The sequence below is a fragment of the Sarcophilus harrisii genome, chromosome 1 (assembly GCF_902635505.1).
Source record: "Sarcophilus harrisii chromosome 1, mSarHar1.11, whole genome shotgun sequence".
Taxonomy (NCBI): domain Eukaryota; kingdom Metazoa; phylum Chordata; class Mammalia; order Dasyuromorphia; family Dasyuridae; genus Sarcophilus; species Sarcophilus harrisii.
The window spans coordinates 15,861,231-15,877,332 of record NC_045426.1 but is presented as its reverse complement, the minus strand read 5'-3'; the positions used below and the strand labels follow the sequence as shown (position 1 = coordinate 15,877,332).

The window sequence follows — 16,102 nt, the reverse complement described above, 5'->3', positions numbered from 1 at the left end:
CATTTGGCAGAGCTGCCGGGATGTCTCTCCCAGCACGGCTTCTCAGAAAGTGGGCGCCTCCGCGGGGGGCTCCCCAAGCCGGCCACGTCCTTCCCCAACAACCCGGCACTGGCTGGGCCGGGCCCTGCCTTCCACGGAGGCGGCCAAAGGGCGTCCCTTGGTCACAGCGTCTCTCCGGCCCGTTTCTGTCCCAGCTTAGCAGGTCCTCCCCGAGGGGCTCGGGCAGTGGTCAGGGTCAGGGTCAGGGTCAGGGTGGCCCCTCCCGCGCTGTTCCATATTCACCGGCTGCCCCGGAGTTTACTGTGTCCCCGCGTTTTGTCTGTCCCTCCTCCCCCTGAGTGGGTCCTCCCTCGGCCCAAGAGAGTGGCCCCTGTGACCCCTAAAGGTGCCCGGGCCCCGGGTGGCTGCGGGTCTTGGGCCCCATCCGGGGCTGTGTCTTTCCGAGCATTTCAGAGACTGACCAGGCCCTCCGCGCCTCCCATTTCATTTTGCCCCCATGACAACCCGGGCAGGGCCGCAGTTACTGCCCACGTCTAGTGCAGGGGAAACTAAGGCGGGGAGGGGGTGTCCTGACAGGGTGGGCGCGGGGCCCAAGATCAGGGAGGCCGGGCCCGTCCCCTGCAGGCCCATCCTGGGGCTTGGGGCCCTGGGGGGGGGAGCTCAGGGCACTGGGGGGCTGGGGACACTGGGGGGGCTTGAGGCCCTGGGGGGGGCTCAGGGCACTGGGGGGCTCAGGGCACTGGGGGGCTCGGGACACTGGGGGGGCTTGGGGCCCTGGGGGGGCTCGGGGCACCAGGGAGGGCTCAGGGCACTGGCCACATGGGACTTCCCTCCTTGGACACTCAGACGGGGGTTTCTGTAACTCCCACGGGGACCTAGAGGAAGGAGGATCCCAAGTTCAAATGTGACCTGAGGCCCCAACTCTGGCCCGGGCCTCAGTTTCCCCTCGGGTTCATGGCAGCCCCCCCCCCCCATGGCTAACCTTTAGAGGGGCCGCGAGGCTCCCAGAGCTGCGCGTTTGCCACCTTCCACTCGGCCTTAGAAATCCTTCATCAAAATTGGGGGCTGGGGCGGGGCGGAAGTGGGGGGCCCGGGTAAAGGCTTTTTAGGGAGTCTCAAGGCTTTAGCGGCCTCCGGCCCCCCCCCCTTTTGTCCCGGACCTCCCAGGGTGCCCCGGCCCGGATTCCTTGGGGAAGGTTTTCAGATGCATAAAATCGAACCAGGATCACAAAGGAAGCTGATTATACTGGGACACAGCAAGGGGGGGGGGGGGGCAAAAGCCCAAGCGCCAGAACTGGGGGTTTCGGCGCACAAGCCTGGGGCTGCCGGGCACCCCCCAGACCAGCAGGGCCGGGCCTCTTTGTCCGGGCTGGGGGGCGGCCGCCGCCTCCCACAGGGCCCTTTGTCCTGGGGCTGGGCCTCCAGGAAGGGAATCCCCTCCCATCCCCTCCCCCGGCCTCTGGGTGCCTGCGGGCTGCTCAGGAAGGGGGGGGGGGCGTCAGGGCTGGGAATCAAATGGGGTTTTCAAAAGAGGCTCCACCAAGGGGGAGGGCCCTGGTTTCTGCTCCGGGAAGCCTTCCCCACCGCGAGCCCCTCTTCCTCCCGCTCCCTTCCCCCACCCAGGCCCTTCCTTCCCAGCAAGACACGGGCGGCCGCCTTCCTCGCCCACCGCCCGGCCGCCCCCCAGAAAGGGCCTCAGCCCACCCAGAGACGCTGCCCCCCCATCAGGACGGGGTGGCAGGAAGCCATGAGGGGGGGAGCTGAGGGCAGGTCCCGGAGGCCCCACACCTAGGAGGGGGCACTCGGGGGTCCCGGGACCCCAGACAGACACCGATTTTTTAATGTGCAACGGGCCCGGTTAACAAAGGCAGCTGGGGGGGGGGGGGCAGAACAGCAGCTTGCTTGGCTTGGCAGCAGGTCCGGGAGGGGGTGGGGAGCTCAGAGAGCGTGCTCTCCCCAAGCGCAGCCCCCGAATGAGGGGAGATGGGGGAGGGGTGCTGTCCCAGGAGCTTGGATGGGGGTGCAGAGGCTGCTCCCCACCAGCGGTGACGGAAACCTGAGGGGCGGCTGCCGAAAGCAGACAATGAGGCGACCCCCTTCCGTGCCCTCCCCCCCCACTGGTTCGGGGACTCCCCACGAGTCCCGAGGGCTTGTGGGGGAAGCTGAGGCCCCAGAGAGTCAGCAGCGAAGGCAGGGCCGGGACAGGGCGATTTTATTCTCACGTTTTTCCTTTTTGAAAGAATAGAAGCTCGTGTGAGCGCTTTACAACTGGGCATAATTGGACAATATGATTTACAGACCCCGGCCCTTTTACAAGGGCCGCTCCCTGCTCGGGACCTCCCAGGGCGAGGCTGCGCCCCCCGGCCCGCGGGCCTTCCTCGGTGGGACGAGCGGCGCAGTCGCCAGGGGAGCCCAAGAGTCCATCGTTTCCTTCCGGAAATGCTTCCGGAGTCTGGTCACAAGCGGCCAGACTGAGAGTCCGAGTCCCGAGTCCGATGGGTCCCGGCCCGGCTGAGAAACACCCAAGCTTTTGCAAGAAGACAGTAGAGAATGGCCCTTCCAACGGGGAAACCCAATGCTCTCGGTGCCCCGGGGGCCGTCCTGTGCCCAGACCCAGCGCTCGGGGCAGCTCAGGTACGGGGACGCTCAGGGGGCCGAGAGGCGGCAAGGAACAAGGCTGCCCCACACGACTTCGGTCTCCCTTCTTTGACCAGGAAGACAAAAAGCAAACTTGAGCGTGGCTGCAAAATACAAATGGCCCCAAACCTTAGCAAACACACCCGTTTCTGGCCGTTCCTGGTACCTTGTTCTGGAGCGACCCGAGGCCCTCGCCAAGTCCCTGCAAACACAACTACATGGACAAGGCCCGGGCTTTGTTTCCCCTCGCTGTCCCTGAGGGAGGTTTGCAGATGCCGTTCGGAGGCTCCGGCCCACGGTCGCTGGTCTACTGGGGAAAAGCAGAGTGTGGGGGACCAAGGGGTGGGGGCAGCCCCGGAGCGGGCCCACCGTCTCCGGAACCACCGAGCGAGGGGGGCTCTGCGCCATCTCCCACCGAGATCACTGTTTCTCCCTTAGAAACTCTAGGGATCAAGGACTTGATTCCCGGCTCCCATGGAGCGGCTCCAGCGAAAGCTCCAAGTCTTGCCCAAGGCTCGTCTTACTTAATAGAAACCAGGCCCGAGAGTGGGACCGAGTCTGCTTGGGCACAACAGCATCTCTTCATCTGAAACTTTAAACTCGGATCATTAATTGATGATCCCCCGCTCCCTCCAAAAGAATCCCTCAGGGCACGAGATGCTTCTCCGGACACTGACCCGGGAACCGGAAAGGCCTCAGCTCGGGCTTCCCTTACTCAGGGTCTTCCCTGACCCCGCTCTGACATCCCACCTGACAAACCTCATAGTTCTAAACACCGATCCCCCCGAGGAATCACATCCGGTGCCGGGGTCATCGCCTCAAAAAAGATTTCTTAAAAGCAGGAGGCTGAGACTGGTTGGTCTGAGGGGCCTGTGGACTTGCCAATGGGTGGCTCCTGGGGAGAAGGGGAATCACTGTGGAGTCTACAGAATGAGCCTCCAGCCTCTCTGTGGGGCGAGCATCTTCCTTGTGGGGGGCACTCACCGGGATGGTCCCTGCCCACCTGGGGTATTCTGGGCCACTAGAGTTCCTCCAGGGCCTGCCCGCCAGCATCTCCTCCCTGGGCAGCCAGGCCCGGGGATGGGCCATGGAGGCAAAGGCTCATGGCATGGGCTGTTCAGTCCAGGGATCAGTGGGACCCCTGTGCAGGGCCTGGGCCCCCAGACTCCCTGCTAGACCTCCAGAGTCACAGAAAAAATGCACTCTGGGGTCTTCCTAGGCTGGGGGTGAAACAGATACGGGCAAGGCCTTCCCTAGGAAACCAGATCCCAAGCTGTGGCTCTTCCCTCTTAAGGGACATGGGAGCCTGGAGAGGTCACAAGTCCTGGGCTGGGGCCCGGCCCCCCCTTCTCTGCTCCTGGCTCATGCTCAATCCATGAAATTATGGCCCTTCCTTAAAAGAACGCAAAGGGAAAGTCCCTCCGAGGTAGAGATTCCCAATGAGGGCGAGCCCAGCTGCCACACCCGTCCCGGCCCCTGAGAGGGTCTCCCCAAGCAGGCTCCCCAGTTCCTCTGACAGACCTGGCCCGGTTACCTCCTGCTGGGAGAGGGAAGGTAGCTCTACTCTGGAAACCTCGGCCTGGGAAGGACAGAGCAGCTCCCAGGCCCTCTGAGGTCTCAGGGCTGCTCCTGTCCGGGAGCTCCCCCTTCACACAACCTGCTTGGGGGGGAACAGCCCGGACAAGAGCCTGGCCCACGCCTGGCACAAGAGAAGAAGGTGGCAGACCGGGGGGATGGGGCAGGGAGGTCACCAGAGGGAGGCCGGGAGGCCACCATCCCCATCCTCCGGCCTCAGCCCCATGCAGGAGCCGCTTCCTGTTACTAAGTTTGTGACTGGCAGGAAATACGCCCTGGTCTGCATGTGTCACAGAAGACCAGCAGAAGCCCTTCAGGGCAAGAGCAGCATCCCCCATGCCTGGGCCCAAAAACCATGAGGCTGGCCGGGGGGGGGGGCGGTGACCTTCCTTTCTGGCCTCCCCGGCTCCGTTCCTTGCCCTGAAACACTCAGATTGCACAGATCTGCACTGAGAGGGGCTCCCGTCTGACCTGTTGTTTTTTGTTGTTCTTCTAAAAATCCCTTAAAGAAGAATGGCTTTCAGCTGGGAAGAGAGAAAGGCCGGCAAGCCGGAGGAACAAAAATCCCGGGAGAACCCACAGAGGAAGAAGGGAGACCCAGACTGCGAGCCCCGCTGCAGGGGGAAGGCTCAGGGAGACACAAAGAGCAGCCATCTTGAAAAATACCATGAGGAAGCCAGTGCTTCCAATAGCGTGGACACTGGTCCAAACCAGCCAAACTGGGGCCTGCTTCTCCCCTTCTGGGGCTGCAGTAGGAAAAGCTGGGGGAGCGGGTGGGCCGGCCAGGGGAGTTTGCAAGGATTAGATAATTACTTTACAAAACCTCAATTTTTTTTCCCATCATCATCTTTGAGTTGCAAGACACAAGACACTAGTGCCTGGGCTGGGGAAAGCAAAGGACAGGCTGGGCTGGGAAACAGCAAATTTCTACCCTTGTCACCTAATGATGAGTCTACACCTCTGCTTGAATTCATTTAGAATAGAAAAAAATGGGAAAAAATCCCCCAACGGCAAAGGGCTCCAAACGGCCAAAGCCAAGGGCCAAGTAACATTTGTGGGCCCAATTTGAGAGGAATCATTATATAATATTATATTTAATGAACAAATTATAATATGCATCTGTCTATCCAAAAGGTGAAACATAACTATAATTTACATAAACAACTTCTATGGACAAAGAAATGTACAAAATCAGAAAATCCAAACCATCACGTGGTCCATTTCTGAGTCTGTATGAGTTAGGCTCAGATTGAAATGAAAGTAGTCAATTAAGCAACCGTTCTAGAGGGCCACCCCGTAAGGGCCATTCTTTCACACACGCCACTCATTCACCCGCTCACATACAGTATTTTAAAAATACACCGAGAGCAACCGTCGGCCACGTTCGGCCACCAAACAGTCCGGCGTGTCGCTTCTCCCACACGTGCATCCAGGGTCCCGAAGGCGGCAAGAAGGTCCGATCTCCCAGCAGGCTCTGCCCGTCTCTCTCAGTGTTTCCCCTCAGAGGGGTCGGTGAGACCCCCCTGCGTGGTTGACTGGGTCAAAGTGGACAGCCACAAGGACATGGCTGTTTTTGCACTGGACAGAGCTCCTCCAACAGACTGGCCTGGATATGTGGAAGGGGAAAAATGGGGGTGTCTTAATTTTGTGAGGAGAGAAAGCATTCACCACTTGCCTGAATTTCAAAACTTCAGCTGGATGGAGGTGAGTGGGAGGAAAGGAGGACCCAGCCTGTCCCGGACTCGGTTACATCAGGGCTTCGGAGCCTTTGGTGCAGCGAGTCCCTCGGGCAGTCTGCTCAAACCTAGGGGCCCTTCTCGGGAAAACGGCTTTAAATAATTGAAGGAAATGCTAAATGAAATTTAAGGTTTCTTTTAGAGGCTAGTTTTTTATATAATACATATATGTATATAATATCTAATAATTATATAATAAAGAGGCCATTTTTTGCCCATCCAGATTCTCAGATCCCATCTGTTAAATGGCTAAGGGCAATAATGATGATGAAAAGCCCCAGGTTAATGTCTAATTTCAAAATCCCCCCATCTCACAGGCATATTATGGCCAAATCACTGTTTTGTTCGTTTTCACTTTTAAAAAGTCTGGTAAAACCCTCGTTTCCAAGGAGAAGAGGCTTTCTGCCTCCAGCGCAGTAGGGAACCTGTTCCAGCCCAACGAGGTGCCCACCGTCCAGGCCACGGGCCCACAGCAGGCGCGGGACACTTAATGCCTGTCCCCGCACTGGGGACACGGAGCGGCTCTCTGCACAGATTGGATGTGGCCACTGCTGAGCAGGAAGCGGCTCCCTAATGAGGCATCGGAGCTGGGCAGCACGTGCCAGCCGGGCTGTGCCTGGACACAATGACCTCCCGGGGGGAGCCGGAGAAGGGACCTGGGGCGAGGGAACAAAGCGGGGCGGGCTGAGAGCTGCTGGCTTTGCGGCCTGGGCCACCGGCCTCCCAGAGAAGGGTGCGCTCCAATTCTGGGCCGGGCAGCCCCGGGGAGAGGCTTCAGGAAGGGCCAATGGAAATGGGAATGGAGCTGCTTGGGAGCATCCGGTCAGGGGTCAGCGCGGGGCTGCTGGGGCTGCCGTGACCCAGAGACCAGCTGCCTCACTTTGCCCAGAGGGGCCCAGGCTCAGGGGGCGGCGGGACAGGGCGCCCGACCGGGGCCACGTTCCCCTGTACAACAAGCTGCCTGCCTTGTCCCAGGGACTGCTCGGGCTCCCCCACAGCCCCTTCCCCTGGGGGTGCAGCTGCAGCCTGGGCCCCGGGACGCCTTACCCACGGCTTTCCCGGTCTGCACGACGTTCCGGCTCGTTGTGACCACGGCATTGCCAATCTTTTTGCCCCGCTCGCTGTTCTGGACAGAGCTGGGAAGGAGAGGGCAACCGGTCAAGCACTCCCAGAAAGCTGTGCCCACCCCCACCCCCCGCCTGATGTCGTCCCTGTGGCACAGGGAGGAGGCGGCACGTGCACAGGCAGACCCTCCTCCTAAGGGCCCCAGCAGGCAGCAGAGCTGTCACTGTCCCCTTTCACAGATACAGACAATGAGGCTTGGGGAGGCAGTGGCAGGCCCAAGCTAGGTAGCGAGCCTGGAGGCAGGTGATCCTTTCAGAACCAGAGGGGTCACAAGGTGACCTTCGCCCTCCCCTCTTCCAGAAGTGGCAGCTTTCGCCCCATGCCAGGGGAGAAGGCAGCGGAGTGGCCCCGAGAACTGCCCCACTCCCCTGTCCCCACTGGACACCGCCCAAGGCCCTTTAAGAGGTTCCCCAAAGCTATTTACAGGATGCCCCCGGACCCCTCAGCGCCGGGGATACTCACTGGGAGAACCTCAGCTTCATGTCCGACACCGAATACTGGCCCTGGAAGGGGTGGCTGCAAGACAAAGGGCACAACTGGGCTCTCCCGGCCAGGAGGCCCCTGCGGCTGCGAGGGGCCCCAGGGGCCACGGCCACGCCCAGGGTCCGGGCCTTCTGGTCAGCAAGGCAGGGAGCCCGGGCCCGGCCACACCAGTCCCCCGAGAAAAGATGGGAAGGAGTGAACAAGCAGAGTTCGGAGAGGCAGGGGGATGGACCAAGGGGCTCAAGCAAGGCTTGGCTACTGTGAGCAGCCCAAGCCGACTGGGAAGGAACGAGCATTTATTTGGCACCTACTGCATTCCAGGCACCATGCTAAGCTCTTTTGACAAATATTATCTTATTTGATTCTCCCAGAAACCCTGGGAAGCTGGTGCTACGACTATCCCCATGTTTCATCTAAGGACGTGAGGGAGATACAGGTGCCCAGGGTCATGTAGCTCTGCAGTCTCTGGGGCTGGATTTGAACTCAGGTTTCCCTGACTCCAGGCCCAGTGTCCTGCGCCCTGCACCACCTGCTGCTGTTTTACAAGGGAATAGAGTGAGGAGGGGCCAGATGGCTCAAGGCCCCAAGTGCCAGAGCCAGGACTACAGGGGGCAAGTTTTTCTATAGGTAAGATCCTCAGGGGTGGTCATGGAGGGGACAGGGGAGGGAAGGAGGCTCCCCACCGGCCCCAAGCTCACTCAGGAGAGATCACCCAGTGAGAGGTGGCGTTTGTGTGAGAAGCCCTGGGCACAGCCCTGCCCCCCCCCACCCGGGTCACCCACCTCCAAGCCCTGAAGAGGCAGGAGGAGCTCGGGCCCAGAGGGCACCGGAAAGCGAGCCCCCTATGGAGGGAGGAGCCCCGATGCAGAAGCGGCCCAGAAAACCGCCCACTGCCCAGAGTTGGGCATCACCTCCCGCCCCCAAACAGAAGAGTCAGCCCCAGAGTTAACCAAAACGAGGAGAGCAAGTGGGACTGTCCTGGGGAGGCCCAGGTTGGACCTGGGCTGTTGGACCAATCCCAGATTTTCTCCAGGAAAAGGATCCATGTCTTTCCGGCCTCGCCTTCAATCAGCAAAGAGTTACTAAGGGCCAGGCACTGGGCCCAGACCCGGGGGCACAAACCCAGAGCCAGCCCGGCCGCTGCCTACAGGGACAGGCAGGGAGAGGGGAAGGCACTGGCAGCGTGGGGCAGGTCCTGCAGACATGGGGCAGGAGGGGTGGGGGTGGCCGGGCCAAGGCTTCGAGGGGAGCCTGAGCTAGAACCTCAGGGCAAGGACGGGGGCGGGGGTCAGGGAGGCGGCCACCCCAAGAGAGGGCAGATAAGGGGCAGCGGAGAGAGCCCACGCCAGCCCATGAGGTCAGGGACCCAGACAGGAAGCCCTCGGGACCGGACCTGCTGCCGGCCGCCTCGCTCCTTACTTTGGGTTTATTTCTGCCAGAGCCGGGTGTCGGTTGCTGTTCCAGACCCTGTAGTTGTGCGTGTTCTTCCAGGCTGCGACAAACGTGGCCCCATAGTCCGACAGCAACTTTTCGTTATCTGCCAAGGAAACATGGGGGTCAGGCTGAGGGGCTTCCAGCCAGAGACATCACCCCAGACCCCACCCAGTCCTCCCCAAACCTGTTCCGGCAGAACGGACCGACGTCCGAGCTCTGACGGGATCCGGGCCGGACTCTCCGTCCTCAGCCCTCCGCCGTGGCCCGAGGCTGACCAAGGTCCCCCACCCTGGAGCCAGCGTGGCCACCACACTCCAGCCCAGAAGCCCGATGCCGCTTCGTCATGTGGGCAGAGCTGACCGCAGGCACGGGGCCCGTGGGGGATGGACGCCGCCGTGGGGCCCCAACACCCGCCTTGTGGTTGTTCCCGGATGGACGTCCACCCTTAGCCTCCCTCCGCTGCAACCGCCCAGATGGGAGGACAAGGAGTTGTCGAGAAAAAGCAGCGGTTCCTCAGGAGGCCGAGGTCAGAATTCCCACAGGGCCCTGAGGCTGGACAGAGTCCCTGCTCTTTGGTGCCTCAGTTCCCTCAACTGGAAGGTGAAACAAGCCCCTGTCCTAGAGGTGGGGAGGGCTGGGCCAGCCCCCCAGGCTCCGAGCAGCAAAGCTGGGGACCCCCCGCTCCCCGCTTGCATTCACACGTGTCAAGGTGAAGGAGGAGCCTCATGGCTCAGCTTTCTCACCAAAGGGACCGGAGAGTCCCAAAGAGTAACGCAACCGAGGCCAGGAGCAGGCCCAGACACGGCCCAGGAGCAGGGAGGGGGGGGGGGGGGGGGCGGCCTGGTTCCGCAGCCCCCGCGGCCTTCCTGGCGCGGTCCCTCCGGGAGTGGGAGCCCCTTCCCCGCCGCCCGGCACCTGTGCGAGCGGCACCTGTGCAAGCGCCGGGGAGGGAGGCGGGCGGGCGCCCGGGAAAGTTGTGCGGGCTCGGGGCCGCGCTGGGGCGGGGGGGCCTCCCGGGGGCGGGGGGGGGGGGGGGGGGGGAAGAAACGGACTGTGTCTCATGTGATGAGATCTTCACTGTCCAGAGAGAAACGACTGAACTATGGCTTATTCTCGTCTGCTTTTTAAACTTTATTTTCATTGCTTTCTTTCTACATAATTCTGTATATTAACACAGCACAGCTTAATATTGTGTTAACTGATATAAATTTAAAAACACTGATCGTATCTGGCTTCATTTTTACATTTAAAGCTGTAGCAGCGCCCCGGGTTCAGGGGTTGAGTTCAGGCTCGGGGGGCGTTCTCTCAGCCCCCTCCCCCCCAGACCCTCCAGGGGTTGGACACTCACCTAACTGCAGCGAGGCAGCCAGCAGGGCGTGGACATAGACCGCAAATTGCGCCCGGATCCACTCGTCGCCTCCCTCCCAGCCGGTCCCATCCAGGAACACGTCGTCCCTGTTTTCGGTCACATGCTTCACCAGGTCGTCGGCGAACCGCAGGTCGGCGGTGGTCGGGCTCAGGATCTTCCTCAGCTCTGGGTCGTGGATGTGAACGACCGCTTCCTCCACCTGTGAGGTGCGCACGTGTGCATCATCCCTTGGGGATGTCGTGCACTGGAGAGCTTGGGGAGCTACACAGGGGTTCTTATTCGGGGCCCGTGAACCCCCAAAGGTCCAAGGGGAGATTTCAGGGAGTCCATGGACATGGATGGCGGGAAGGCTGCCGGTATTTCCATGCCCCTCTAACAGAAGTGGAGCCTTTCAACACCGGACTCTGAGAAGGGTCTGCTATGGGGTCTCTGACACAAAAAAGGGCACACAGCTCCCGAGCCAAAAGAGAAGTGTCCCCGACTCTGTGCTGGGAGATCTCACCCTACCAGGCCAAAGGCCGGCGGCTCCAAGTCCCTCAGCAGCCCAAGACCCCCAAGGGGAACAGCATTCAGGTGTGTGCTCCCCCAGGGCCTGCCCTCACCTTCCCAAGCCCAAATCGCACCCACTCCCAAGCAATGGAGCCACAAGCACAGCGGTGACCCCCGAGTCCCATCCGGCCCCTGTGGCACACACAGAGTCATTGTGTCTGGCCTCTAGAGCGGGAATGGGGGAGATAGAGCCAAAAGCCAGCCTCTGACCTCAGACGGACTCATCCAGCCTCTGCTGGGGTCACACGCTCTTCCACGCCCATTCTGGGGGGGGGGAGAAAGGGACTCCCTAGCAAAGCCCTTCTGCCCACCCCCATTTCTCCGTTCGATACCTACCTCAACAATGGCATCACTGAGGTGCTTCTGCTGCCGAAAAAGGATGTTGGTCGCCCCGGCCACAAATCCTCGGACAGTCACGTCGGAGAGCAGGTGATGCTGCTGCAAGGCCATGTATGGCAAGCAGAGGTAGCCCTGGAAGAGAAGAGCACAGCTCCAGGGGAGGAGCTGACCTGGGGCCCCCGATAGCCCCACCTCCTTGAGGGTCCCGGCTAGGGCGGGCGCTCTGCGCAGGGCCGGAAAGGGAGGCCTCCATGGCGGCTCCCCTAGAGCAAAAGGGCCGGGGAGGAGACATGCTGAGAAACGGGGCTGAGGCTCTCAGAGTCCGCCCCTGTCAGGCCGGCTTTCGGCTCCACCAGCGATGTCTGGTGGCCCTGGGTGAGCGACCCCATGGGCACCATCACCCTGTGGCAGAAGGCAGCCCCTCTGGGCGTCATGATCCAACAGGAACCGGAGACTGTGCACAGAACAGCGGCTCGTGACCAGAGACAGAGCCCGGAGGGGGCGAGCCAAGTGGCAGGGGCAGACCCGAAACGGGGCAGGAGCTACACTGTAGGGCTCCCAATGCCAAGCAAGAGCACTCGGGATTCGGTTCTGGACACAAGCGGTCATGTGGCCAGAACTCTGGAGAGAGGACGGGCAGGGAGACCCCCCTCGCCGGCTGCTGGAATCTTTACAAAGTGTTAAGCCACTGGAGTTGATAGAGACAATAACTATCTAATTTGGCGTGGTTCAATATGATTGATTTGATCTTAGGAGATATTTTGGGTCAGAACATGAAACAATGTACTAAGTACAACTGATAGAAACGATGCTTGTGTTCACACCCTTAGAGAGCTCATAGAAGCAAGAAATATTGAAGTACTCATTGGAGTTCACACGTTTGGGAGATTTCAGGGCTTAGATATCCAAATTCACACCTCCCTTAGGGCTAGAGAGCACTCTGGGAGATAACCCATAATCCCTGCCTCCAGAAAGAGGAATTAACCTTTGGGAGATCATATATATAGAGGAAGCTCTTAGAGCTTAGAAGAATTTCTCTGTAACATTGACTGTGGTCGGAGAAGAGCACTCTGGAAGGAAGCCCACAAGCCCTATCTTCGAGGCAAGAGAGAGTCATTGCATCTTTCCCCTTGGTGTTGGCTGGAGGCTGAAGAAAGCAGAGGCAGAAGCCAAGGACAAAGCTGCAAGAGCTCTTGGAACCAAGCGGAGAGATAGGCCTGAGCTAACCAGCATATATTGAAGGACACAATAAAAGATCTGAACTTTTATCACCTGGCTGTGTTTTGGAAAAAGAACACCACAGTCGGCAGCAACTGCCACAGCTGGGGCGTGAGACGCCGAGGGCCCAGACCGGGGAGAGAGTGAAAGCTGAGGGCGAATGGCGCAGAGCACAGAGGGATTCTCTCCAGGTCCAGGGAGGGAGAGAGAAAGGGGAGACGAGGTTGCCCAAGAGAGAGGAACTTGGCTCACGGCAGCCTTTCCAGGAGGCCCAGGAGAGAAGGAGTCAGCCCAGGACAGGGTTTTTGGAAGCCTGAACCTGGGATGCCACCGGCACAGCCGGGCACCTTCTCGCTCTCTGCCCACTGAACAACACTGCCTCTCTGCCCAGGACGGGCTGGGCTGGGCCCCGGGGCCTCCAAACCCAAAGGCGCCAGTCCTGGTTCTGGGAGACAGCGGGTGACCCCCAGCCCGAGTGCTCCCCCCATCTAAGGCCCTCAGAAATATCTGGGAGCTGAGGGGCTGGCCCAGGGTCACACATGTAAAGCTAGAAGGCTCTCCCCAATCCACAGATGAGCAAAGTGTAACCCGGAAAAGGTCACACGGCCAAGCGGGAAGCACAGCAGGGACCAGGCTACCTGTCAGTCACTGAAGCACTATTAGGCACCTACTGTATGCCAGGAGCCGTGCTAAGTGTTGAGGTTCAGAAAGAGGCAAAGGGGCAGCCCTGGCCCTGGGGAGCTTGCAGTGCACCCACACACTCACACATGTACTCACATCCGGAGTATAAACAGGAAAGGGGCAGCAGGGGAAAGACCCTAGGCACGAGAAGGGCTGGCAAATTCTTCCTGGAGAAGGGGAGACTTGAGGGGAAGCCGCAGGTGGGAAGGAGTTCCGGGAGCCTTCCGGGCCCGGGGCGGCCGGTGAGAAGAGCCAGACCTGAGGCGTCTTGTCCCTGCAGAGTTACTGGATCAAAGAGTGGGGGGGAGTGGGGGTGGGGGGCCCGAGGTGTCAGAAAACTGGCAGGGGAGGGGAGGTCACCATGGGACATAAAACAGCATTTTGTATTTGATCCTGAAGATAAGAGGGAGTCAGGGGAGTTTCCTGAGCAGGAAGGTGACATCTTTTGGAATAATGGGACGTAGTGAAATAGTATTTTAGGGCCTGCTTGTAAACATCTCGTTATGTTAAACAGTCACATCTTTTAAGCTAGAAATAAAAGCTTCCACATCTGTTTCTGGTTAATGAGCCTCTTATCTTCTCCTTTTCCACGGGCAAGCGTTCTCACTGCTATCAGTAAACAGGAAGGGTCTGCCTGCCACCAACTTGGTCCTCCTCAGCTCCCCTTTCATCCCCTCCTCCGCTCCCATATTCCACGAGGAATAATGACCCGACAAGTCGTTTGTTCTGGGCAAGATAAAGTTTCCCCCCTAAATGAGAACAACAGCCAAGGAGTCTCCATCCCTGGTCCACTGCAATCAGGTTTTGCTTAAAGACATCCAGCCCCCCATTACGCAGCCACAGGAAATCGAATGCTCCTCTAGCTAGTAATTAAAAAGGAAAAGGGTAGAAACGCCGATAACCCTCTGCTGGAAAGGTCAGGGCACAGAAAGCCAATGGCAAAGATAACCTAGACAGGTACGTGCTCCTTGTGAGAGCAAGACCACGGGGAAGAAGCTGCACACTTCATGGCTGAGACCTAAGACAGCTGCTCAAGTGGAGGAAGGCCTGGATGCTCATTTGCCTTCTCGCACTCACACCCTGGGCCACTGACCAAGCCCCTCCACTGAAGCCGTAAAACCAAGGAGCCCCGGCCACCTAAAGCATCGACCGGATAGTCTGGCCCCTTGGGGATGCCCATTACTAAAAGGGATCTGGGTTCCACTGGTGGTAATTAAAAGGCTGCTTACATTCTTTTTAGTCACCCACAGATTGTTTTCTGAATTGACTGTTAGAAGAGTAGTATTTAGGTTAGTGCTCCATCCGCTTCAAAATAACAAGTGCAGGCTCTTAACAAAATGCTTCTGAAAATAGCTTTTAGTTTTGCAACCAAAAGAAATGCAAATAATTTTGGCTGATCTTAAAAACACACAAATTTGCAGCCAACTTATGTGTGAGCCATGCTACGCAACAAGGCGTGCGGAGCAGAAGCAGCACAAGATCCTTGGGGCCATTCCCGTGCCCAAGGCCTCAGTTGGCTCCCGCTCTTCCGGCGCCACGGGGCGGGCCCACCACGTGGACTCTGCCGGGGACGCCGTTCCCATCACTAGTGCCGGAGCATGAGAACCGATGGCGACACCCAGCAGATACGAATGGAACAGTCCCCACCACTGAGCTTGAGTTGGATTCTAAAGGAAAAGGAGGATTCTAGAGGTGAAGGGAAGGAGGATGTAGGTTTCAAGCACCAAGAGCCAGACCAAAGGCAAGGGAGAGGGTCCCAGCGTGACTGGGCTCCAGAGTGTCGAGTGTGGCCAATGCTGCCATAAGATTTGGCAACCGTGGGAAGGCTGGGTTAGGAAAGGGGAAAGACCTGAGGCAGGAAGATCAATCAGGTGGCTTCTGAAATGGTCCAGGCAAGACCTGGGTTAGGGCTGTGGTCTGCGAGGGGGGAGAGGGAGAAATGGCCATGTGGAGCAAGGGCAAGTAAGACCAGAGGCAGCACTGAGGCTACAACTTGGAGGCCGGGAGGCAGAAACCAGTGAGTTCTGTGGCAGAGGCAGAGCTTAGAGCCTCACTGCCACAGCAGATGTCTCGGGCTCACAAAGTCCTTCTCAGAGCTTCAGCAGGTTCTCATAAAGGCCCTGAGAGAGGAGCAACAGCATCCAATGCCATTTTGCAGATGAAGATTCCAGAAAGTGACTTACAAAGTACAGGGTGGAATTCAAACCTGAGTTCCTGTCTCTTTCTAGAATCTCCCTCTCTCTTCTTCTCCCTCAATGAGACCCTCACTACTTCTCCCTTCCCAGATGCAGTTCTGAATTGGTTCTTGGCACTCATGAGAAGAGAGAAATATGGATCGGAAAGCATTAGCTGTCAGAACTAATTGGGCCAAGTACCGTGGCAATTTATAACTGAGTTTTAAAATCCATCATCAAAATGTTCTCTGATTTACAGCACAAATGCTGGTGCCCGGGTGAACGATGGCCCTTCCGCCATCCATGTTCAGGACGCCTGTGGTGGAAGGGTCTTCCTCTCCCAGCCCCTCACCACGCTTGTTGCGGCCAGACTCCCATCATGGCAGGCTGGCCTGCCCCAAACCGTCCCGTGGCTGTCCCCCTGGTTCTGGGAGACCTCCGGGGTCTGCCGCTTCCTGTGGGTCCCGGTCCCTGCCCCGAGGACTCTTGCCCACACAATGAGCCAGTCAGAAGTAGAGGACTGCCCTGAAATAAATGCTTATTAACTCAATGGCAAACAAGCCGGCCCATGGCTTCTTGCCCATGCTTCTAGGAAAGGGCTAAAGAGAGTGGAAGGCGGCTCCTGCCCAGGTGGCCCGTCCCGGCTACGAGAGCTTTTTATAGTCCCTCCTATCTTAGAGGGTGAAGACAAGCAGAAGGAGCATCAATAAGGACTTTGGTTTAAAACACATGTGGTTCTGCACCTCTCCCTTATGGGAATCACAGTGGGGAAAAAGGCAACC

General features: G+C 58.9%; 1 protein-coding gene across 2 annotated transcripts in view; it reads right to left on the bottom strand.

The window, feature by feature from the left end:
- Positions 1-3,036: 3,036 nt before the first annotated feature.
- Positions 3,037-16,102, bottom strand: part of AVL9 (AVL9 cell migration associated) — a 60,976-nt gene continuing 47,910 nt past the window's right edge. For both annotated transcript variants that reach the window (XM_031952799.1, XM_031952804.1), the window contains exons 11-16: positions 11,245-11,379; positions 10,339-10,558; positions 8,976-9,093; positions 7,536-7,589; positions 6,996-7,084; positions 3,037-5,818 (exon numbers count right to left, since the gene is read on the bottom strand). In XM_031952799.1, the coding sequence (XP_031808659.1) occupies positions 5,700-5,818; positions 6,996-7,084; positions 7,536-7,589; positions 8,976-9,093; positions 10,339-10,558; positions 11,245-11,379 (735 nt within the window). In that variant the 3' untranslated portion in view covers positions 3,037-5,699. The remainder of the gene's footprint in view (positions 5,819-6,995; positions 7,085-7,535; positions 7,590-8,975; positions 9,094-10,338; positions 10,559-11,244; positions 11,380-16,102) is intronic.